Source organism: Lynx canadensis, chromosome F1, assembly GCF_007474595.2.
Source record: "Lynx canadensis isolate LIC74 chromosome F1, mLynCan4.pri.v2, whole genome shotgun sequence".
In the NCBI taxonomy this organism is placed as follows: Eukaryota; Metazoa; Chordata; class Mammalia; order Carnivora; family Felidae; genus Lynx; species Lynx canadensis.
In genome coordinates, this window is record NC_044319.2 from 21220642 (window position 1) to 21244922 (window position 24281).

Here is a 24281-nt window from a genome sequence, read left to right on the forward strand (position 1 = left end):
AAAAGCAAAAGTGAATTACTGGGACCTTATGAAGATAAAAAGCTTCTGCACAGCAAAGGAAACAACCAACAAAACGAAAAGGCAACCAACGGAATGGGAAAAGATATTTGCAAATAGGTGTTTATTTAAAGTTTAGTGTTTTCTCACTTTTGGGTCCAACCTGTTACTGTCCCTAAATAAAGTCGTACAAGTACATATCAGGGAATGAATTCAAGAAATTATTGTGAAACCACTAATAGGAATTGAGAGACTTTGCAAACTTCGTTGAACTTTGATATTTACTAAGTAACCTCAATTGACGAGCTTCATGGTAGTGCACTTAAATTCAGGGTCACACTCGGTAACTGCTAACAGAACAGATTTAAAACCACAAACAGCACAACTGGAATATTTGTATTGATACACCATTGGGAATAACTAACATGCTGTTACTAATCAGTATCATTCTCACCTTGTGGGTTTCCTGTGCTCATGGACAAGGTAAGTTGAAAAGACATCTGAACACTCGATTTCCTTCTTAAATGTGACTTCATATCGTATCTAGTTTCATGTGTCTGTATTTTTTAATGAATTTACTAGTTAAAATAGTCTGTATTGTGACACCATAATGGGATATAACTTTATAGGAAAATTACCTCGTGTTTATCTAAGGGGAAAATAAAATAAATTCTGTTTTCTTTTTCCTAAGTTTGTCAGAAAAAGGACTCTCAATGTGGAGATATGTGAGTATGCTCACACAACTTTAGGCAATATGTCACAAGAAAAGTGAGGTGCTGACTTCAAAATAAATATATGGAGGTTTCTTTTTTAATTTATTTTATTTATTTATTTATTTTTTTTAGTTTATTTATTTTGAGAAAGAGAGGCCACAAACAGGAGAGGGGCAGAGAGAGAGGGAGATAGACAATCCCAAGCAAGCTCCACACTGTCAGTGCAGAGCCCTATGCAGGGCTTGAACTCACAAACCGTGAGATCATGATCTGAGCTGAAATCAAGAGTCAGACACTTAACTGACTGAGCCACACAGACGGCCCAAGGTTTCTTGTTTTAATGCAAGAAAACCTTTGGGAGCAATGGATATCTTCATAATCTTGTGTATGATGATATATAATCTTGTATATGATGATATATAATCTTGTATATGATGAATTCATATGTCAAAACTGCTTAAATTTAGGGGAAGTAAAATATTTGTCATATTTTTCAACTATTGAGGTTCACTTAAAATATGAATTAATCAGTAACAATCAACACTTAATAGTAATTTCTCTCAATACAAAACGACACTTTTTGGTTGGGATAAAGTCATTCTAAAATATTTTGGATTTGAACAAGTAGGAAAGCCTGTGCTATTATTCACAATATGTGGATATTTAATTTTTAAAAACTACCTAAAACCTAAAAATATCTGTCTTTACAGAATGGAATAAGTATTTGTCCTAAGCTAGTAGTTTAGTAAAATAAAGTAATTGATGTTTTATTTGGAGAAAACCTCTATCCCAATTCATTCATGTGAAAGAACTTATTAAATCAGACATTTCAAATATATGCAGTTTACCATATTTCAATTATACCTTAATAAAGCTGTGGTAAGCAATTATAATCAATTTAATATTTCAACAAAATTAGCATTAAGACAATAAATTTTAATTTATATTTCTGAGTCCACTGGTAAGTATTGAGTAAATAAATAAAAATTTTCAGAGCATTAACTGTAGCACTGATTTGTTTTCACCTTTGGAGTAATATATTTTCTAGATTATATCTCTGAATACAATCCTTATGTATTAAAAATTACATCTTATGACATAACAAATATAATTGGTAGCTTTTTAAGCTTGTCTTTAGAGAGCAATTTCTTTTTGTGTATTAGTTCTAATAGCTTTCTCTTGCATGTGTAAAATCTTTAAGATTTTTATTTGTATAACTACATTTTTCTCCTTCCTTAACATCTTTATAAATTTTTCATTATGATATCTTTTTAAAGTCTCTGATTTCTTTTAAAAGCAAAGCCTCTCATTTCCAGATTATTGTAAATGAAATCTCTAATGTGCTTTAGGGTACTTCATTACAGCATTTGTGAGTAGGACATAAATCACTATGCTTTACTCCTGAATTTACTAGAATTTATTTTCGTAATTTGCCCCACACTGAGTTCTAGATGCTATTTAAGACTATATTCAGGCAACTTCTTTTCCTATCAACAGAAATAAGAACAATACAACAAAGGGTCCTGTCCAGTTTAAAACTATCCTCACTCAGTAACTCTTTTCTGAAAGTACCTTTAAGAAGAATGCCCTGTAAATTTGGGTTGTACCAATGTTTCTCAAAGGAGACATGAACCCGTTTGGTGGAAGCAGACTGTTTCATAGATAGAATACATCTTTGTGTGTTTAGTGGCACGGGTAGCATTGTGTTTCTGCAAGATTCCGATGCTGAAATCCTAACTCCCAGGACTTAAGAGTGACAGTATACAGAGACAGGGTCTTTAAAGGGGAAGTTAAGTTAAATCAAGGTCATTAGGGTGGGCCCTCACCCAATAAAACTGGTGTTCATATAACAGGAGCAAATTAGGAAATTAGGACACAAAGAGAAGAAGATGTGAAGACACAGGGAAAGGAGACCATCTACAAACCAGGGAGAGATGCCACAGAAGAAACCATTCCTGCTGATACCAGATCTCGGACTTCTAGCTTCTAGAATTACAAGAAAATAAATTTCTGTTATTTAGGACACCCAGTTTATAATTATAGTTTTATATGCATACATGTTTATATATCCTATGTATAATGTGTTGCCTAGAGTAGGAGAAGAGGGGTGGAAATGGCTAAGGTTTCTGAGGGGAGGTATGCATGAGACACAGGAAGAAGAGACATCGGAAATGAGTGGAGAACTGCAAAGAGTTTGAGCATCCCACCAGAAGCAAAGTTCTTAGACCTGGGAAGCTTAGTGGATAGACCTACTTTTATTCTTTTTCTCAGTGTTTACTTCTTCTGTGTGATCTTAATCTTGGAAATACTTCTGAAGAACTCAAACAACACAAACACCTCAAATACCTTTGTATTCTTAGTTATAGACTGCCCCAGCTCTTGAATCACAAATACAAGTGGAACAATTAACTTAAATAGAATCATAAAGTCATCAATGTGATTATTAGAATTACTCATTCATCTATGATACTATTTTTTTTTCTTAAGGAAGAACTTGTGGTTTTCCAGAAATAAAACATGGAAACATATATGATGAAGACAGATATAAACACAACTTCCCAGTTGCTCTGGGAAAGTATTTCTACTACTCGTGTGATCACAGCTTTGCGTCTCCTTCACAATCTCTCTGGACTAAAATAACCTGCACAGAGGAAGGATGGTCACCAACACCAAAGTGTATCAGTGAGTAAATACCCTGGTTATTATCTGGATGAATTATTTAGTGTGTTCAGTGAGTGGAGAAGTGGATGCCAGGGGGTAGATCACAGAATCACAGAACAATTAGACAATCACAGAATCAGGGGCTGGAGGAACCAATCAGCAAAGACAAGGTAGTCTTTCCTCCTTTTATAAGAAACTGTTTGTGGAAATCAAATCAGAAAAAAAACAAGATACAAACTTTTTTCTAAACCTTTTCATTTTATTTTATTTTATTTTATTTTATTTTATTTTATTTTATTTTATTTTAAATATGGAATTTATTGTCAAATTGGTTTCCATACAACACCCGGTGCTCATCCCAACAGGTGCCCTCCTCAATAGCCATCACCCACCCTTCCCTCCCTCCCACCCCCCATCAACCCTCAGTTTGTTCTGTTTTTAAGACTCTTATGTTTTGGCTCCCTCCCTCTCTAACCTCTTTTTTTTTCCTTCCTCTCCCCCATGGTCTTCTGTTAAGTTTCTCAGGGCTGGTTCAACATTCGCAAATCAATCAATGTGATACATCACATTAATAAAAGAAAAGATAAGAACCATATGATCTTGTCAATCGATGCAGAAAAAGCATTTGGCAAAATTCAGCATCCTTTCTTAATAAAAACCCTCGAGAAAGTCGGGATAGAAGGAACATACTTAAACATCATAAAAGCCATTTATAAATCTTTTCATTTTAAATACTGGTGGTCAATACTGTTAACTGCTAGTATTTAAACACACTCATTGGTAATTGTATGACTGTAGGTTTTCTCAAGAGAGTTTATTTTTATGTGTAATATCAGATTCAAAATGTGCTGTTTCTTTGAATATCCAAGAAGAATTTTACTATTATCCTTAATTTTGTGCTTTTTGTTAATCACATCTTTTTAAAAAAATTATTTAACATTTACTTATTTTAAAAAAAATTTTTTTTTCAACGTTTATTTATTTTTGGGACAGAGAGAGACAGAGCATGAACGGGGGAGGGGCAGAGAGAGAGGGAGACACAGAATCGGAAACAGGCTCCAGGCTCCGAGCCATCAGCCCAGAGCCTGACGCGGGGCTCGAACTCACGGACCGCGAGATCGTGACCTGGCTGAAGTCGGACGCTTAACCGACTGCGCCACCCAGGCGCCCCTAACATTTACTTATTTTTGAGAGAGAGACAGAGACAGAATGTAAGCGGGAGAGGCACAGAGACAGAGGGAGACACAGAATCTGAGGCAGGCTCCAGGCTCTGAGCTGTCCACGCAGAGCCCCACACAGGGTTTATTAACAAACCACAAGATCATGACCTGAACTGAAGTTGGACTGAGCCACCCAGGCACCCCTCACATCTTTGTTTTTTAAAATTACATCTGCCCTCCTCTCTCAATGAGCACAGAGAAAAGCAGAGTCATGAAGAAGACAGAGTCATCAAAGAGAAAAGCAAAAAAGGCACAGGAGATAAAAGTCATCTCCTCCTTCAGGAAGCAATTTAGATAATCAAATGAGAAACCAAAACTAACTTTTCTGATATCTAAAGGAATTTTACAAGTGTAGAGTGTTTTATACATACACATGATGATTGATGACGTTACATATTAATATTTTTAACTTGCATGAACTCATTTTTAAGAAACGAATTTTTGTGTGTGGTTTCTCTTTTGAAGCTTGCAAAATATAATATTCCTTCATTGCAAGATTTATATTAGTTACCTTTTGGGTCTTTAGGACAGTGCTTTTTCCCTTGGGTGGAAAATGGTCATTCTGCCTCTTCAGGACAAACACACCAGGAAGGTGACACTGCAAAAATTGTCTGTGATACAGATTATCGCCTTTTAAATAATCAGAGCAACATCACATGTACAGAGAGTGGCTGGTCCATCCCTCCTAAATGCAGTTCGACAGGTAAGTCTTTTGGGATCCTGTATTCTTTTTTATTTTAGAAAGAAGTAACATCATGAAACATATGCAGTGTTGCTGTTGTTGCTATTTTTGCCTTTTTAGTTTTAGGGTTTCCGTTGTGTCTGAGTAGATATGAAAGTCTCTGGATAATCCTAGAAAATCATTTTGTCTTTACATGAATTCAATGTAGGCAATATTAGGAAACACTGGTCAAGAGCATAATGAAAATTTTCGTAGATACTTTAATGTTTTAGTGACACAAATTTAATGTTTATAATGAAATTATGCAAAATCAGTTGACACAACATGAGAATAAATTCGATTTTGCAAGGTGTAATAGTTAGAATTCCACATGTGCAAAATCTTATTGCTAGGAAATCTTACTGCTAAATGCTAGTTGGCATTTATCTTTTTTGGCAAATGCTAAATTTACATCATTTAAAGAGAAGCACCAGTGTATTGATAATTTCCACATTGTTAGAACTTTGTACTTCTGAAATTTAGGTTTCTAGGGTATAACTTACAACATAGAAATCTCCTTCATAAAAAAAAATGTCGAAAATAGGAATATATTGGAGCTGAAGTTGAGTTGGAGTTTCTCATACTTTTAATGGAAACAAAACAGTTGCTGAATGTGCATAGGGGTCTCAGAAATAATAAGATTCCTAAAGCATTGTCAAAGACTCTAAGGGAACAGTGTCTATTCTAGCCCTACTTATTTTCCCATTCATCATTAATTCATCTAATCAGTATTTATTGTGAACATTTATATGCCAAGCACTACCAAAATTGTTGGAGATCAATACTCTACAAGAGTCAGTATCTCTTTATTCATAGCCTATTATGTCAAGTGGAAAACCAGGAGTAATAATAATAATAATTTTAAAAATAAAAAAATAGAAAGTTAAAGATTAAAAGTCATGTACATTATAAAATATAATATTAATAGTGACCTGAGGAAGGGCACATTTTACATATGATAGTTTTCGAATCTTTTCCGACCTTCAGGATGGCATCTGGAGAGGTGAAATAGCATTGAGGCATCAAAAGATTTGGACTCACTGAAGCAAAACAAGGAGGCCAATGTGGCTGGCCCACTATGAGGCAAAGTGTTGGATTAATTAATTTAAAAGTTATAGGCTATAATATATATTGCAGATTTTAGCCTGTGTGCAATTAGAGGCCTCTGGGAGATTTTAAGCAGGCAAGTGACACAAAATGAGTTTTAAACAAGATCATTATGATTGCTATTTTGAAAATGAATCTGGAGTGATTAAGAAGAGAAAGGAGGAAGGCCAGTTAGGAGAATCTAGATGTGGCATGTTCTGGGGTACGATGAAATGGAGAAAAGAAGTATTTTTCTGGGGCTTTAGTTTATGTTATTTGCAATGTAGAAAAAGAGAGAATTGGACTGTCTGATACAGGCTGAATATTATAATATGTTAACTATACTTTTAAGTAAATGGAAAACAAAAAAAATGAGAAGAATCTTAAACTCCAGGGGAGAAAAAAATATATATCTTTTTATGGAAATAAACAATATGTATACAAGGTGGGTCTGACAACTTGTTCACACACAGAAAAACTCTGAAAATAAAGCCACAATGAAATCTCATTCTTGGTGGAATGATAATTGTCAAAAACACAAGAGATAACAAATGTTGGCGAGGATGTGGAGAAAAGGGAAACTTATGTACTGTTGGGAATGTAAATTAGTATAGCTGCTATGGAAAAGAGTATGGAGTTTCCTCAAAAATTAAATGCAGAAATACCATATGATGCAGTAATTCCACTACTGGGTATATATCCAAAGGAAATGAAGTTATGATCTTGAAGAGATGTCTGCACCCCCATGTTCATACCAACAGTATTTATAATTTTCAAGAGGTAGGAGTTATGTAAATTTCCACTCATGGATGAATGAATAAAGAAAATGTGACATATAATGGAGCATTATTCACCCACAAAAAAGAAGGAAATCCTGCCATTTGCAACAATATGCATGGACCTTGAGGGCATTGTGCTATGTGAACTAAGTTAAATAGAGAAACACAAATACTCTATGATCTCGTGCATAGGTAGAATCTAAAAAAGCCAAACTCATAGAGACAGAAAGAATGGTGGCTGCCAGGGACGGGGGGTTGAGGGAAATGGGGAGATGTTGGTCAAGGTGTACAAACTTCCAGTTAGGAGATGAATCGGTTCTGGAGATCTAATGGATAGCATGGTGACTCTAGGCTCAGCACAGAGCCTGATGTGGGGCTTGATCCCACAACTGTGAGATCATGACCGGAGGCAAAAATCAAGACTTGGACACTCAGCCAACTGAGCCAGCCAGGTGCCCAAGAAAAAGAATTTAAAAGCATAAATATAATAAAAATGGCTTTTACGTTTATTTTTATTGCCTATAGTTGCCCAATAGTGACCTTTACCATTGTGCTCTATGTCTTCATTTAGCTTCAGGTTACTGTCCGATGTCCTTATACTTCAGCCCTCAACATTTCTTGGAGGTCATGTCTACTTGTAACAAATTCTCTTAGCTTTTGTTTATTGGAGAATGTCTTCATTTCTCCTTCAGTGTCGAAGGATACGATTAAAATTTCACCAATGAATTCTTTCTTTCCTCAGAATCACACAAGTGTTGATATTACATATTGTGCTGCTTCTTAGATATATAGGATATTTTGTATATAATCCCTACTAATTTCACATAATATAGCAATACATTAAAAGAAGCAAATCAAAGTATGGTTTATGATAATACTTTTCAAAGGTGGCACAGTTTGAGTACTCTGACAAGGTCAGTTGTCAGTGATGGGGTTTTGGCGTGATGCTAGGGTTTGGAGCTGACGGCCAAGAAAGAATTCTTGAAGACATCTTTGGTGCAAAAAGGTGATTTTATGAAAGCACCAGGACAGGACCCTTGGGCAGAAAGAGCTGCACTGGGGTTGTGATGGGTAATTGATTATATACCGTCAGGTTGGGAGGGGGTTAGGGATAGAGTAAGTCTCTAAGTTATTTTGGAAGCAAGGTTTCCAAGACCTTGAGGGGCTAGGTGTTGTCAGGAAAATGTTTTTTATTACCTTTTAGTAAAACCTCAGTCATGAGACCCTTCAGATGTATATCAGGAGGCCATAAGCTTGGAGTATGGTTGCCAGAATATACCTTGGGGGAGTTGAGATAAAGGAAGTTTCCAAAGGAATTTTTATATTTTAAAGTAGACTTATAGGTTCCTGGGGGGTCAGGATAATGTTAAGCCAATATTCCCTTTTGCCCCTAGCAAAGTGTCATCGTCAAGGCAGCTGGGCTCCCAGAGCGAGGTCACTCTGCCTGTTTCAAGGACTTGTGAATAGGCTGTAGGCAGTAAAGGAATTTAATTTTTCATTTGCCTTAGTTTCCCACGTCACACGGCAAGCACTTAACCCCCTTTCCTTTGTTCTTGGGTAGCCAGGAGTGTCCGAGGAATATCACTCATATTCTACTTGGCTGGGGGTGGGGTGGGGGTGGGGTGGGGGTGGCAGTGGTGGTGGTAGCTTGTACTTTGCCCTCAGCTTGCGTTATGCTCCCTCGTCCGTCAGGAGTGGATGGTATATAGAAAGGAAACAAAGGGAGACGAGAAAACTAGCTTTATTTTAACTGTGCAAAAGCAAATTGTAAAGCTGATATTTTCAGTTATCATATATGCCTTTTACCTTACGTCCACTGAAGATAAGTCTTATTGTAATCCTAACTGAAATTTGCTATTCAACTCGTATGATAATCTTTTCTATTATGATGTGTATGTTTTTTCCACACCACCAAGCAATTATCTGACACCAGGAAGGTGTCCTATTATTCAACTCAATTCTGACACTACCTACCTGGAGATAGCATAAAATCCCACAGATTAAGGGCTCAGTCCTACAAGACTGCCCCCATTCCCTTCACAAGCCAATTGCTAGTTCAGTGTGTCTGCTGTGCTTCTAACCAAATAGCTATAAATCAGAGGTTCCTATGACCTTCTCTGATTCAATTAATTTACTAGAGCAGCTCACAGAATTAAAAAAAAAACAACAGAACAAAACCCATTTTGTTTACTAGGTTACTAGTTTATTACAAAAAGCTATTACAGGAATAGCCAGATGAGAGATGCACAGGGCGAGATATGTGGTAAGGGGTGTGGAGCTCCCACGCCCTCTCTGAGTTCACCACCCTCCTGGCACCTCCATGTGCTCTCCATCCCAGAAGCTCTCAAAACCCTGTCCATTTGGATTATTATGGAGGCTTCATTACATAGGCAGGGTTGATTAAATCATTGGCTATTGGCAATTGATTCAACCTGCAGCCCCTCTCCTCTCCCTGGGGGTCAGGATGGTAGGACTGCTAGTTCCAACTCTCTAAAGACAGGGCTGACTCCTTGGGCAACCAGCCCCCATCCTTGGTATTTACAAAAGACACCTCATTTACATAACTAAAGATACCTTTATCACACTCATCACTTAGGAAATTCCAATCATTTAGGAATTGGCTTAATATTAGGAGCTCTATGCCAGATGTGGGGTCAAAAACTATATATTTGTTATAAATCATATCACAACTATTAACATGTGGCAAGTAAATTGGAATTGTGCATATTGGTAGCATAATATCTTACAGCTCTTTTTTGTTTGCTTAAAGAAATTCTCTTCTATTTGTGTTTATAAGAATTTCGTTTATTATATTTTCTTTTTTGACCAAATATTTGTTGTATTGTATTCAATTATCACCTTATCTGCATCCGTTAAGATGTTTAATCACTAACATTCTTTCTCTGGGCTTGCAAGTTTGTACTCTGCTGGTTTAGAAGGTAGGTCATAAGATATAATGCCTTCACCAAGGACAAATCAATATTTCCTTTTACTGGAAGTTGATGGTAAATCTGTTATCTCGGGCGTCTCATGTCATTGAACTAACAGGCATAGAAGTGGATTATGTACACAGGCTAGGGATACTGAATTGAATTGCGGCAGGGTTATTGTTTACTACTATGTGATGAGAGCAGGGAAATTATATTTGAATGCATAAAATTCTGAGGCTCTCCCTTTACACTTACTCCTTTATCATGGCAAAGCCAAACTGAGCCACTTCAAAACAACCAATCTTGGATCTTTTGCTGCAACGATGTGCTGGAACTTCTCTGTCTGACTCCTGGACTTCTACAAAGGCTCTCTTATCTAGGCCTAATTGTTGAAATTGGAGTTCTCTAGGGGGTCCTAGAGTGACTGAGAGGAGCTGGCTGCTTCAGGCTGCTTCAGGGTCCAGAGCCAGGGCCAAAGTCTGTGTACCTATTACTCTACACATGGGTGGGTGAGACTCCTCCCAAGTCCCTTGGCAGGTGGTGCTGGTTACAGGGTCAAAGTCAAATGGGTCTGTAGCCCAGTTCTCAGGGTTATGGAGCTGTTTCTGCAATTCCAGCTGGGGTGATGGTTGGTAAGTTGGCTGCCTGGGTGAAGGCTATCTTTTCAAACAGCTCTCCTTGTTCTTAGACTGCACCAGGGTTTCACAGTCTCCTACCTGGATCCCATATCTCCCAAAAAAGACACTTTGCCTGTAGACAGATGCCATATTGTAATTACTGGGAGGAGGGATTTATGAGGAATCTCTTTTTGTCCATCTTGCCGATGTCACTCATTCCTTGTGCTATTTTTGTTTTTATGTCTTAGTTTCTTTCTGTTCTGTCTGGAGCTTCTTGTTATTTGGCTTGATTTTTCTCATAATTCCATATATGTTCACTTTTTATTTAGACAGATTGCTTTGGCTTTTTTCTTCTAGTCATTACATCACTTAAACATTTTTTTGACAACTATATGTTTAGTTTCCACATGCTTATTTTAAAAATCATCTTTCTTCAGGTATGAATTATATACAATATGATTGACACATATGTGTGTGCAGGCTAATGATTTGACAAATGTTTACATGTATATAGCCACAATCCCAATCAAGCTAGAGACAATTTTGGAATGTTTCCACAAAACGCTTTAGGTTTTGGCAATTATGGTTGACCTATTTTTTTAAAAAAATTTTTAAATGTTTATTTATGTATTTATTTATTTTGTTTTTGAGAGAGAAAGAGAGAGAGAGAGAGAGAGAGAGAGAGAGAGAGAGAGAGAGGCAGAGGGGCAGAGAGAGAGGGAGACACAGAATCTGAAGCAGGCTCCAGGCTCTGAGCTGTCAGCATAGAGCCCGATGCCAGGCTTGAACCCACAAACTGTGAGATAATGACCTGAGCCAAAACCAAGAGTTGGACACCTAACCGACTAAGCCATCCAGGCACTCCTGCTGACCATTGGTATATATTCTTTTGTGAAATGTTGAATTTCCCCCCAATTTTAATTGGATAGTTTGTTCTATAATTCACTTGTAATAGTTCTTTAAATAGTTGGGATATAATTCCTTTATCAGATATGTAATTTGCAAATATCTTCTCGCTTTCTGTGGCTTATCTTTTGTGTTTCTAACAGTTTATTTTCAGGAACAGATTTTTAGCCTGTGATGAAATCCAGACTGGCCATTTTTTTTGAAGTCTTTATTTAAATTCTAGTTAGTTAACATATAGTGTAATATTGGTTTCAGGAGTAGAATTTAGTGATTCACCAACTACATATAACACCCAGTGCTCATCACAAGTGCCCTCCTTCGTACCCATCACTCATTTAGCCCAATTTCTACCTGTCTCCCCTCCAGCAACCCTCAATTTGTTCTCTATTGTTAAGAGTCTCTTATGGTTTGCCTCCTTCTCTCTTTTTTTCCTTGCCCTATGTTCATCTGTATTGTTTTTCAAATTCCACATATGAATGAAATCATATGATATTTGTTTTTCTCTGATTGACCTATTTCACATAGCATAATACTGTCTAGCTCTATCCACATCCTTGCAAATGGCAAGATTTCATTATTTTTGATGGCTGAGTAATATTGCATTATATATATATATATATATATATATATATATATATATAGCCTCCTCTTTATTCATCAGTTGATGGATGTTTGGGCTCTTTTCATAATTCAGCTATTGTTGATAATGCTGCTATAAATATTGGGGTACATGTGCCTCTTTGAATCAGTATTTTGTATCCTTTGGGTAAATAACTCATAGTGCAATTGCTAGGTTGTAGGGTAGTTCTATTTTTAATGTTTTGAGGAACCTCCATACTGTTTGTATTCCCACCAACAGTGTAAGAGGGTTCCTCTTTCTTCACATCTGCTGCCAACATCTGTTGTTTCCTGTGTTGTTAATTTTAGGCATTTTGACAGATATGAAGTGATATCTCATTGAGGTTTTGATTTGTGTTTCCCTGATGATGAGCGGTGTTGAGCATCTTTTCATGTGTCTGTGGGCCATCTGGATGTCTTCTTTGGAAAAATGTCTACTCGTGTCTTCTGCCTATTTCTTAACTGGATTATTTGCTTTTTTGGGTGTTGAGTTTGATAAGTTCTTTATAGATTTTGGATACTAACCCTTATCTGATATGTCATTTGCAAATATCTTCTCCCATTTCGTCGGTTGCCTTTTAGTTTTGTTGATTATTTCCTTCGCTGTATAGAAACGTTATCTTGAAGTCCCAATAGTTCATTTTTGCTTTAGTTTCCAGACATGGAAAGCTAAAGAGGTTGCTGCCTGTGTTCTCCTCTAAAATTTTGATGATTTCCTGTCTCCCATTTAGGTCTTTCATCCATTTTGAATTTATTTTTGTGTACAGTGTAAGAAAGTGGTCCAGTTTCATTCTTCTGCATGTTGCTGTCCAGTTTTCCCAACAACATGTGTTGAAAAGACTATCTTTTTTCCATTAGATATTACTTCTCGCTTTGTTGAAGATTATTTGACCATAGAATTGTGAGTCCATTTCTGGGTTTTCTATTCTATTCCATTGATCTATGTGTTGTTTTTGTGCTAGTACCACACTGTCTTGATGATACAGCTTGATGACTATAGCTTGAAATCCAGAAAGGTGATATCTCCAGCTTTTCTTTTTTTTTTCGAGATTGCTTTGGCTATTCAGGGTCTTTTGTGGTTCCATACAAATTTTAGGGTTGTTTGCTGTAGTTCTGTGAAAAATCCTCTGGTCTTTTGATAGGGATTGCATTAAGTGTGTAGTTGCTTTGGGTAGTTTGGACATTTTAACAATGTTTGTTCTTCCAATCTATGAGCATGGAATGCTTTTCCATTTATTTGTGTCCTTTTCAATTTCTTTCATAAATGTTCTATAGTTTTCAGAGTATAGAACTTTTATTACCTCTTTGGTTAGGTTTATTCCTAGGTACCTTATGGTGTTTGGTGCAATTGTAAATGTGATCAATTCCTTGATTTCTCTTTCTGCTGCTTTATTATTGGTGTATAGAAATACGACAGATTTCTGTATGTTGATTTTGTATCCTGGGATGTTGCTGAGTTTGTGTATCAGTTCTAGAAATTTTTTTGTTGGAGTCTTGCAGGTTTTATATATAGAATATCATGTCACCTGCAAATAGTAAAAGTTTGACTTGTTCCTTGCTAATTTGGTTGCCTTTTATTTCTTTTCGTTGTCTGATTGATGAAGCTAAGACTCCCAGTACTATGTTAAATGACAATGGTGAGAGTAGACAGCCCTGTCTTGTTCTTGACCTTAGAGGAAAAGCTCTAAGTTTTTCCCTATTGATGATGATATTAGCTTTCATATACAGCCTTTATGATGTTGAGGTACATTCCCTCTATCGCTGTTTTGCTGAGGGTTTTTATCAAGAATAAATGCTGTATTTTCCTCCAACTTGCTGTATTTTGTCAAATGCTTTTTCTGCATCCATTGAGAGGATCATATGGTTATTATCCTTTCTTTTATTAATGTGGTATATCACACTGATTGATTTGTGAATATTGAACCAGTCCTGCAGTCCAGGAATAAATCCCACATGATCATGGTGAATAATTATTTTAATGTTCTGTTGCATTCCATTTGCTGGTATCTTGTTGAGAATATTTGCATCCATGCTCATCAGGGATATTGGCCTGTAATTCTCCTTTTTAGTGGGGTCTTTGTCTGGTTTTGGAATCAAGATATAATGCTGGCCTTGTAGAATGAGTTTGGAAGTTGTCTTTCTATTTTTTGGAACAATTTGAGAAGAATAGGTATTAACTCTTTGAATGTCTGGTAGAATTCTCCTGTGAAGTCATCTGGACTTTATGTTTGTTTGGAGATTTTTGATTACTGATTCAATTTCTTTGCTGGTTATGGGTCTTTCAAATTTTGTATTTCTTCCTGTTTCAGTTTTGGTAATTTACATGTTTCTAACAATTTATCCATTTCTTCCAGATTGCTCAATTTGTTGAAACATAAGTTTTCATACTATTCTCTTATAACTATTAATATTTATGTGGTGTTGGTTGTCATCTCTCCTCCTTCATTCATGATTTTATTTTTTTGGGTCCTTTCTCTTTTCTTCTTGATAAGCCTGGCTGTGGGTTTATCAGTTTTACTAATTATTTCAAAGAACGAGCTCCTAGTTTCATTGATCCGTTCTACTGTTTTTTTGTTTGTTTGTTTCTATGATCATTTATTTCTGCTCTAATCTTTATTATTTCCCTTTTTCTGCTCCTTTACTCTTTATTTGCTGTTCTTTTTCTAGCTCCTTTAGGTGTAAGGTTAGGTTGTGTATTTGAGACTTTTCTTACTTCTTGCTTCCTTCTGATGACCACTTTTGGTGTATCCCAAAGGTTCTGGACTATCATGCTTTCATTTTCATTTGCTTCATGTATTTTTTAATTTCCTCTTTAATTTCCTGTTAACATTCATGTTTAGTAGGATGTTCTTTAACCTCCATGTATTTGTGGTCTTTCCAATTTTTTTCTTGTGGTTGATTTCAAGTTTCATAGTGTTGTGTTCTGAAGATATGTATAGAATGATCTCAATCTTTTTCTACTTGTTGAGGGCTGATTTGTGATCCAATATGTAACCTATTCTGGAGAATGTTCTATGTACACTTGAGCAGAATGTGTATTCTGCTGCTTTAGGATGAAATGTTTTGAATAAATCTGTTAAGTCCATCTGGACCAGTGTGTCATTCAAAGTCATTGTTTCCTCATTGATTTTCTGCTTAAATGATCTGTCCATTTCTATTAGTAGGGTGTTGAAGTCCCCTACTATTATTGTATTATTATCAATGAGTTTATATTTGTGATGAATTGATTTATACACTTGGGTGCTTTCAAGTTGAGGGTATAAACAATTACAATTGTTAGATCATCTTTTTGGATAGACCCTTTGTTATGATATAGTGCCCTTCTTCATCTCTTGTTACAGTCTTTGGTTCAAAATCTAGTTTGTCTGATATAAGTAAGGCTTCTCTGGCTTTCTTCTCTGGCTTTCTTCCATTAGCATGATAGATTGTTCTATCTGCAGGTGTGTTTAGGTCTAAAATGAGTCTCTTGTAGGCAGCATATTGATGGGTCTTGTTTTTTTATCCATTCTGGTACCCTATTTCTTTTGGTTGGAGCATTTAGTGCATTTACCTTCAGAGTGATTATCGATAGATATGAATGTGTCATTCATATGAGATATGAGTGTCATTGTGTTACCTATGAAATTGATGTTTCCAGAGATTTTGTCTGTTCCTTTCTATCTTTGTTGCTTGTGGTCTTTCTTTCCCACTCAAAGAGTCTCCTTTAATATTTCTTGCAGGGCTGGTTTAGTGGTCATGAATTTCTTTAGTTTTTGTTTGTCTGGGAAACTCTTTATCTCTCTTTCTATTCTGAATAACAGCCTTGCTGGACAAAGTGTTCTTGGCTGTGCATTTTTCCCATTCAGCATGTTGAATATATCAGGACATTCCTTTGTGGCCTGCCACATTTCTTTGGAGAGATCTGCTGTTAACTTTATTTGTCTTCCCTTGTAGGTTAGGAATTTCTTTTCCCTTGCTGATTTCAGGTTTCTTTCCTTATCTCTGTATTTTGCAAATTTTACTACAATATGTCTTGATGTTATCCTGCTTTTGTTGATTTTGATGGGAGTTCTGTGCCTCCTGGATTTGGATCTCTTTTTCCTTCCTCAGAATAGGGAACTTTTCAGCTATAATTTGCTCAAATCAACTTTCTGTCCCTTTTATCCTCTCTTCTTTCAGGACTCTTATGATATGAATATTATTATGCTTTATGGAATTGCTGAGTTCCCTAAGTCTACATTCATGATCTAATATTTTTCTTCCCCTCTTTTCAGTTTCATTATTTTCTACAGTTTTATCTTCTATATCACTTATTTGTTTCTGTTTCTTCCATCCTTGTGTTCATTACATTCCGTCAGTTTAGCATCATGGTTATAGCATTTTTTAATTTCTTCCTGACTAGTTTAATCAAGTATGTAATTTGCAAACATTTTTTTCACATTTTATGTCTTATCTTTTGAGTTTAAAATAGTTTATTTACAGGAACATATGCCTTAACTTTCAATGAAATACAAGTTGATCAATTTTTTAATTTTTTAATTTTGTGATCTACATAGGACATTTTTTCCAACTTCAAAGTTGCAAAGATTTATCATACTTTTTTTTTTCCAGAAAGTTTACATATGTACTTTTACATTCATGTCTGTGATTGATTTACAGGTATTTTGTGTATGGAATAGGGTTCATCTTTTTTTCTTTTTTCTCATACAGATTTTCAGTTGTTTTACCCACTTTGCTGGGAGTGGTATCATTTTACTCACTGAATATCTTGTCATATTTATCAAAAGTCCACTGAATATAGGAGAAGTGTGTTTGTGTCAATTTCTGTACTTTTAGTCTTTCACACTAATATTTATATTTATCCTCATATCTTTATGCCCTCCCTTGATTACTGTGGTGAGAGTCCTCCAATTTGTTCTTAATTGTGGAGGGCAGAATAATGGCCTCCCCAGTGGTGCCCAATAAGTTAGTATTGTTTAATCCTCTGAATATATGGGTTTCTTTTGTAGCAGCAGTAGAAAACTAACATTAATTTTTAAAACTGTTTTTGCTTTTCTAGCTGTTTTCCATTTTCTTTGAGTTTTAACATCACCTTGTCAGTTTCTACAGAAAGTCTACTTTATATATATGTATGTATGTATACTTGACACACAATGTTACATTAATTTTAGGAGTACAACTAAGTGATTTAACAGATTTAACAAGATTATACATTATGCTATGTTCACAAGTATAGCTATCATCTGTCACATTACATTATTTTCACAGTGTCATTGACTGTATTCCTTATGCTTTGCCTTTTATTCCTGTGACTTACTTATTCCATAACTGGAGGCATGTGTGTATTTCCCTCTCTCCTTTATCCTTTTTACCCAACCTCCCACTCCTCTTCCCTCTGGCAACCATCAGTTTGCCCTCTTTGTTTATAGTTCTGATTCTGCTTTTTGTTTGTTAATCTTTTTTTTTTTTTTTTTTTTTTTTTTAGATTCTGGTCATGAGTGTAATAGTATTGTAATTGTCTTTCTTAGTCTGATTTATTTCACATAGCGTAATACCCTTTAGGTCCATACATGTTGCCTCAAATGAAATATGTCCAAGTCTTAATTAAAGTAAATAAATTCTTGATTTAGTCTTTAAGGAATTGACTACTTGTATCTATTTTACTAAGGGCCAAAATTACAATTCAAAAACAGGGTGACTATAAACCAAACTCTGATGTCAAATAATCTTTTAAAAATAATTTTCTTGTGGTTTATAAATTCACTTAAGGTTTATATAATTTATAATATTTATTTTACTAAACTCAAAGAGAAGATTATATCATTCCATATTTATTATTTATTATTTCATCTCCAAAGTTTAGAGAACATATTAAAGATAAAATATGTTGCTATAAATATGTAATGTAGTAGTTCTTATGGAATATCTTTAAAATACAAATAAAATGATGGTACTTAAAATCCAGTTTTTTTTTTCAGACTGAACTAAGTAATATAGTATATTTGTTTTATAAAATGTCCAGATTAAAAGAACAGTTGGAATCATGGAAAATTCTCCTATCATAAGCATTAAGAGAGTTATTTCCTGAGGAATAAGTGTATTTAAAGATACTTTAAGTACATTTGACAGCCCAAGAAATTCCACTTTGAGACATGAAGACATGAAATAGGCAGCTGGTGTGTGATCATAGAATGTGATATAAATTTGGGCTTCTTCAACATGTGGATTATATTTCAAGATAGATTACTAGCTGAGCTTATCCAGGGAATTACTGTATACCTAAAAAGAAGTCTGAGAACTTGGTCATAGGACACACTAATATTTAGAGTTCAGGAAATAAAGGGAGCCAACTAAGGAGATATTATATTAGCCACTTGTAGTTTTTCAAATCAACCTTTGCCTGCCACATATATTTTCCAGTCTTTTACTTTGAGCCCACCTATGTTACCATGTTTGAAGTGAGTTTCTTTTAGATGCCATACAGTTGGGTCTTGTTTATATGTCCACTTTACCATTTTCAGTCTTTTAACTGAAGTATTTAAACCATTTATACTTAAAGTCATTATTGATCGATGGGGCACCATGTAAGCCATTTTCTTGTTTGTTTTGTGTGTGTTTCCTGTGTCTCTAATTCCTGTTTTCTTGCCTTCCCTGTGGATTTTTTGGAACATTTTAATTCATTTTATTTTGATATTTCTATATTGTTTTTGAGCATATCTCTTTGTATAGTTTTATGAGTGTTGCTGTAGATATTAAGATGCACATATATAGCTTATCATTCTGCCTGGTATTGACATCTTATCACATCAAGTGAAATGTAGAAACCTTGCTTCCATATAGGTCCACTTACTCTCCCCACATTAAAGTTCTTAAGTATTTCCAATGCATACATCATCATGTGATATAGTTTTGCTCAAATATCAAATAATATCAAATGATGTAATTTTGTACAAACACCAAACATAGTTTAACCAACTAATTAGGAGAAAGATAGTCTGTTATATTTCCCCTATTTTTACTAATTCCATTGTTTTCCCTTCATTCCAAAGTTTTAATTCCAAAGAATTCTTAATTCTTAATTCTTCTTCCCTTCATTTCAAAGTCTTCCAAGGACAAGTCTGCTGAAGACAAATTCTCTGTTTTCCTTTGTCTCAGAATGTCTTCATTTCTCCCTTAAATCCTACAGAATAGTATCACTGGGTATAGAATTTGGGGTTGACAGTTCTTCCTGGGTCCATGGTCACAGATGAGTAGCCCACTGATATTTGAGTCCTTTCTCTCCCAAAGGTTTGCATAATTTCTATCTAGCTGCTTTTGGTATTTTTTCCCCCTTTTCTTAATAGTTTTCAGCAGTTTGATTATGATGTATCTTGGCATAAATTTCTTTGGGTTCAATGTTTTTGGAGATTTCTCAACTTTTTTGGTATATACATTTATGTCTTATGACCAATTTGGGAAATTTTCAGCCATTATTTTTTGAAATATTTTTTCATTTCCAATCCCTTCCTCTTTCTTTTTCTCAGTATCTACTCTTTGCTATCTTCCCGTAGGTCCCTGAAGCTCTGTCCATTTTTTTTGTTTGCTTCTTTTCAGTCTACTTCCAAAATGAATAATTTGTATTGCTGTATATTCAAGTTTATTTATCCTTCTTGCATCTGCAATCTATTACTGAGCCCATCCAGTGAGTTTATTTTTTACTTTTTATTTTATTTAAAAAAAATTTTTTTTGAGTTTGGATTTTTAAAAATTTTTTTCAATATGAAATTTATTGTCAAATTGGTTTCCATACAACACCCAGTGCTCATCCCAAAAGGTGCCCTCCTCAATATCCATCACCCACCCTCCCCCCCTTCCCACCCCCCATCAACTCTCAGTTTGTTCTCAGTTTTTAAGAGTCTCTTATGCTTTGGCTCTCTTCCTCTCTAACCTCTTTTTTTTTTTCTTCCTTTCCCCCATGGACTTCTGTTAAGTTTCTCAGAAACTCCAGGAAGTAGCGACGGCTAACGAACAGATCAGAAACGATTTAAGCAATATAACAGAAAATGAATTTAAAATAATAGTCATAAAATTAATCACTGGGCTTGAAAAAAGTATAGAGGACAGCAGAGAATCTATTGCTACAGAGATCAAGGGACTAAGAAACAGTCAGGAGGAGCTAAAAAATGCTATAAATGAGGTGCAAAATAAAATGGAGGTGACCACATCTTGGATTGAAAAAATATTTTAATGTTTATTGTTTATTTTAGAGAGAGAGAGAGAGAGAGAGAGAGAGAAAGAGGGAGAGATAGAGAGATAGAGAGGCAGAATGTGAGTGGGGGAGGGGAAGAGAGAGAGGGAGACACAAGATCCAAAGCAGGCTCCAGGCTCTGAGCTGTCAGCACAGAGCCAGATGTGAGACTGGAGCTCACGAGAACCGTGAGGTCATGATATGAGCCAAAGTCAGACACTTAACTGATAGAGCCACTCAGTTGCCCCCATCCAGTGAGTTTAAAAAAGAATTCTGTTATATTTTTAGTTCTGTAATTCCTCTATATTTTTATTGCTTTATTGAATTTTTAAAAACCATTGTCAATTCCAATATCTGTGTCATATCAGTATGGTTTTCTGTTGATTTTCTTTTCTCTTTTGAGATTCTCCTGGTCCTTGCTTTGACGAATGATTTTCAATTGTATTCTGGACATTTGGGGTATTATGTTTCAAAATTCTGCATTTTATTGAAATATTTTATTTATTAGGTCCTCTCTACCATCATGCAGGGTACAAGTTCAGGCTTCCCACTTGGCCTCCACTGACACCATGGGAAGGGGGAGGGGTATCCTATTCCCTAGGAGTGTGGGTAGAAGTCTAGGCTCCTTACTTGGCCTTCGCTGATCAAGATGGAGAAAGGGGTGGTTTTAGGTTTCTTCTGTGGTGTTTCTCGGAAATAATTCAGGTATTGTAAGAAATGTCTCTGTCTTGCTAGGCCTAGGCAATGTCTTATGTTGGTTTTTACAATATGTTTAGGATTTTTAGTCATACTTAGCAGAAGGAATACACAGAAATGTTTTTCCCTCATCATGTCCAGACTAGGAAGCCAGCAGTTCCCTTTCACATTATACAAATTTGTAATTCTTTGAATTTTATCAAAGGGATAGATATTTATTTTGTAATAAAAATGGAAAAAATCAATAAAAAATGACTAGAGATCCAATAGACATTACAATATGTTGTATATATTTTAAAAAAAGGACATTTCTTCATCTAAGTTACCTAGCTGTTTAGCATACATTCTCTAAAAAAAGCATTTTTAATACTGAAATAATGCAAAGGAGACATATTTGTTAATGTTTTATGCATGCTTTCATGTGGGGTGAAAGGAAGGGCTTAAAAGTGGAACCGTCATTTTAAGTGATTAAAATTTCTTTAATGAATCATTTATGTCATCAGAAATCACAAGTGTTGATATTACGTACTGAGCTATATTTTTATTCCTTTATTTTAACCTGTGTTTTCCTTTGGTCTTTCAATAAATCAAACAACGTTTTTTTAGACCCTAAAAGAAAATGTGGGCCTCCTCCACCTATCGACAATGGAGACATTACCTCATTCCCATTATCAACGTATGCTCCAGGATCATTAGTTGAGTACCAATGCCAGTCCTTCTATGAACTTCAGGGAAACAAGAATATAATATGTAGTCATGGACAGTGGTCAGAACCACCAAAGTGCTTGGGTAAATATTTTAACATCCTCATAGATCCTGGGTAATGAATATGATGTATTTGTAGAATTTGTATTTGTAGAATTTTCATGGATTAACAAGCAACCATTCCGTTGAATGACTACCAAATATTAACATGTGAGAAAATAAAGTTGGAAAAATTCTTGTTCAAGCAATAACAGCAACAAAAGATCTTTAATCAAAGCTCTTCCTGTGATATCTTAGATTATAATATTTAATTATTACACATTAAACACAGCACCTCATTTTTATATCCTGAATTGTTTAAAATGATTTAAATCTACATGACGGATTTTCAGTGAGTTGGCTTGGAAAGGTTTGAGAATGAAGCCCTAGATGAATGTAGAGTATTCTAGTTGAAAGTCTGAGATTCTGTGGAAAATATTTGTATGCTAATTAATGTTTTATGTTCATTTTTTTATACTTTCAGATGCATGTGTGATATCAGAAGAAGTCATGGATAAACATAAGATACAGTTACGATGGAGACATGAAAAAAAATTTTATTCTAAAACAGGGGATATTATTGAATTTGTATGTAAAAGTGGATATCATAAAAAGACACCACATCACACATTTCGAATAACCTGTCAGGAAGGGAAACTGGAATATCCCACTTGTGTAAAAAACAATGGCTAAAATGCAGTCCTAAAATTAAAATATGTACATTTATTCTGAATTTTTCATTATGAATCCAGTTCTTCTCAGTTATTGTTTCAACTATTGCTTAACCAATTTTTATTCATAAATCAGAATTTGTGTTAAATAATATGTGGTTGCTATCATCTGAGAGTCAAGTGAATCATTTCTTAAAAGCACTACATTATAATTTGGTGAACCAAAATGCTGTGTCCTATTCATGAAATATCTGTGGCAAGAAATTAGATGAGATCACTTCAATGCCTGCTTCTATCCATCTTTCTCCTAACTTTCTCAAAGATTTCTCCACAACTCTTGAGAATGCCTGAGGTTCTCCGTTTCAGAGGCAATGGGGAAAAATGCACCCATCTTCAAAATAATATTACTTCACAAACCTATAGAAGCCTATGTCATATCTATGTTAGTAATAAGATGTAAGTAGTTATCATTTACTTTTGCTTATCGATAAATGGATATATATGCCAAAAAATGATGAAATGCATGTCTCCTACAAGATGTCTCTCTAGCAAACGTAATAATTCAAACAAATCATAAAGAGGAATTTGAATCTAATTAGGTACATAACTATTATAACATGACATTAACAGAGATTTTAAAAGTCCAATAACAAGTATAGATGCACACACACACACACACACACACACGCACACTATGCTTTGAACACTGAATAAATGTTTATAGAACAAAGGTTGGCAGGAAGTATAACAATATTTATAATAACTATAATTAAATTCAGATTATCTCTAAATTCTCCAATTTAGAAGATTTATTCTCCAATTTTTCTATCTTTAACATATATTACCTTTGAACCATAAGATATGCTATTTTAAAATAAAGATATGTAGAAAGTAAGACAATACACTTTGAGAACCATAAAGACCTCTTCGGTGATGATCTTCAGATCGAAAAACATTTTCATGATTTTGCTGTAATAGGAGGCTTTGGAAACATTCAACAATAAGAGTCTAAACTATGATTTTTAGGGCTGCCTGGGTGGCTCAGTCGGTTAAACATCTAACTTTGGCTTAGGTCATGATCTCGCAGTCTGCTCTGTGAGTTTGAGCTCGGCATCAGGCTCTGTGCTGACAGCTCACAGCCTGGAGACTGCTTCAGATTCTGTGTCTCCCTCTCTCTCTGCTCCTCCCCAGCTCATGCTCTGTCTCTGTCTCTCAAAAATGAATAAATGTTAAAAAAAAATTTAAAAAAATTAAAAAAAATTTAAACTATGATTTTTATGTTCATTTCAAACAATACTTAGTTAAAATCAGTTGACTGAACATTTTAAATTTCTCCAAAATGCAACTTTAAGATAAAAATAAAGATATACATAATTAAGATAAAAACATTTTAAGGTGATATCTTGTAACTTTGCATTGCATCAAATCTAGTTGCATTCTTAACTTTTAAGAATTAACACATGAATCACTGTGTAATCATAACCTACTTTAAAAACCTATGTAAATGACAGCCATATATTTCCTACTTAATACATTTAAGTCTCATCTAACCACCACAGAGAAACTAAAAATTTGTTGCAAATACACTTATTTTATAAAAGTTGTTTTTTTGATGTTTATGTAGTAAATCTAATCATAATTCCTTCATTTACTTTCGAATTAACAAAGACTTTATCTTCATTATCTTTGTGGCTTTTCCATAAATCTAAAATTATT

The 24281-nt window shown here is 34.9% G+C and overlaps 1 protein-coding gene across 4 annotated transcripts; it reads left to right on the forward strand.

Annotated features, from left to right (window-relative positions):
• The first annotated feature begins 305 nt into the window (after positions 1-305).
• LOC115505520 (complement factor H-related protein 2-like) lies at positions 306-22733 on the forward strand. 4 transcript variants are annotated; one of them, XM_030303162.1, is made up of 5 exons: positions 306-480; positions 3198-3392; positions 5118-5294; positions 21757-21939; positions 22379-22733. In XM_030303162.1, the coding sequence occupies exons 1-5, from the start codon at positions 423-425 to the stop codon at positions 22585-22587; spliced, it is 822 nt and encodes a 273-aa protein (XP_030159022.1). In that variant the 5' UTR covers positions 306-422; the 3' UTR covers positions 22588-22733. The 4 variants fall into 4 exon arrangements, with proteins under 4 accessions (XP_030159022.1, XP_030159023.1, XP_030159024.1 ...); XM_030303163.1 differs by having other exon boundaries at positions 5166-5294; XM_030303164.1 differs by having other exon boundaries at positions 5214-5294.
• The last annotated feature ends 1548 nt before the right edge of the window (positions 22734-24281 follow it).

Excerpts from the sequence above, each read along its gene's own strand:
- LOC115505520 (XM_030303162.1), top strand. The coding sequence starts at position 423 with ATGCTGTTACTAATCAGTATCATTCTCACCTTGTGGGTTTCCTGTGCT. Across the intron at positions 3,393-5,117 it reads ACCAACACCAAAGTGTATCA|GACAGTGCTTTTTCCCTTGG; the intron begins GTGAGTAAATAC and ends TTGGGTCTTTAG. Across the intron at positions 21,940-22,378 it reads AGAACCACCAAAGTGCTTGG|ATGCATGTGTGATATCAGAA; the intron begins GTAAATATTTTA and ends TTATACTTTCAG.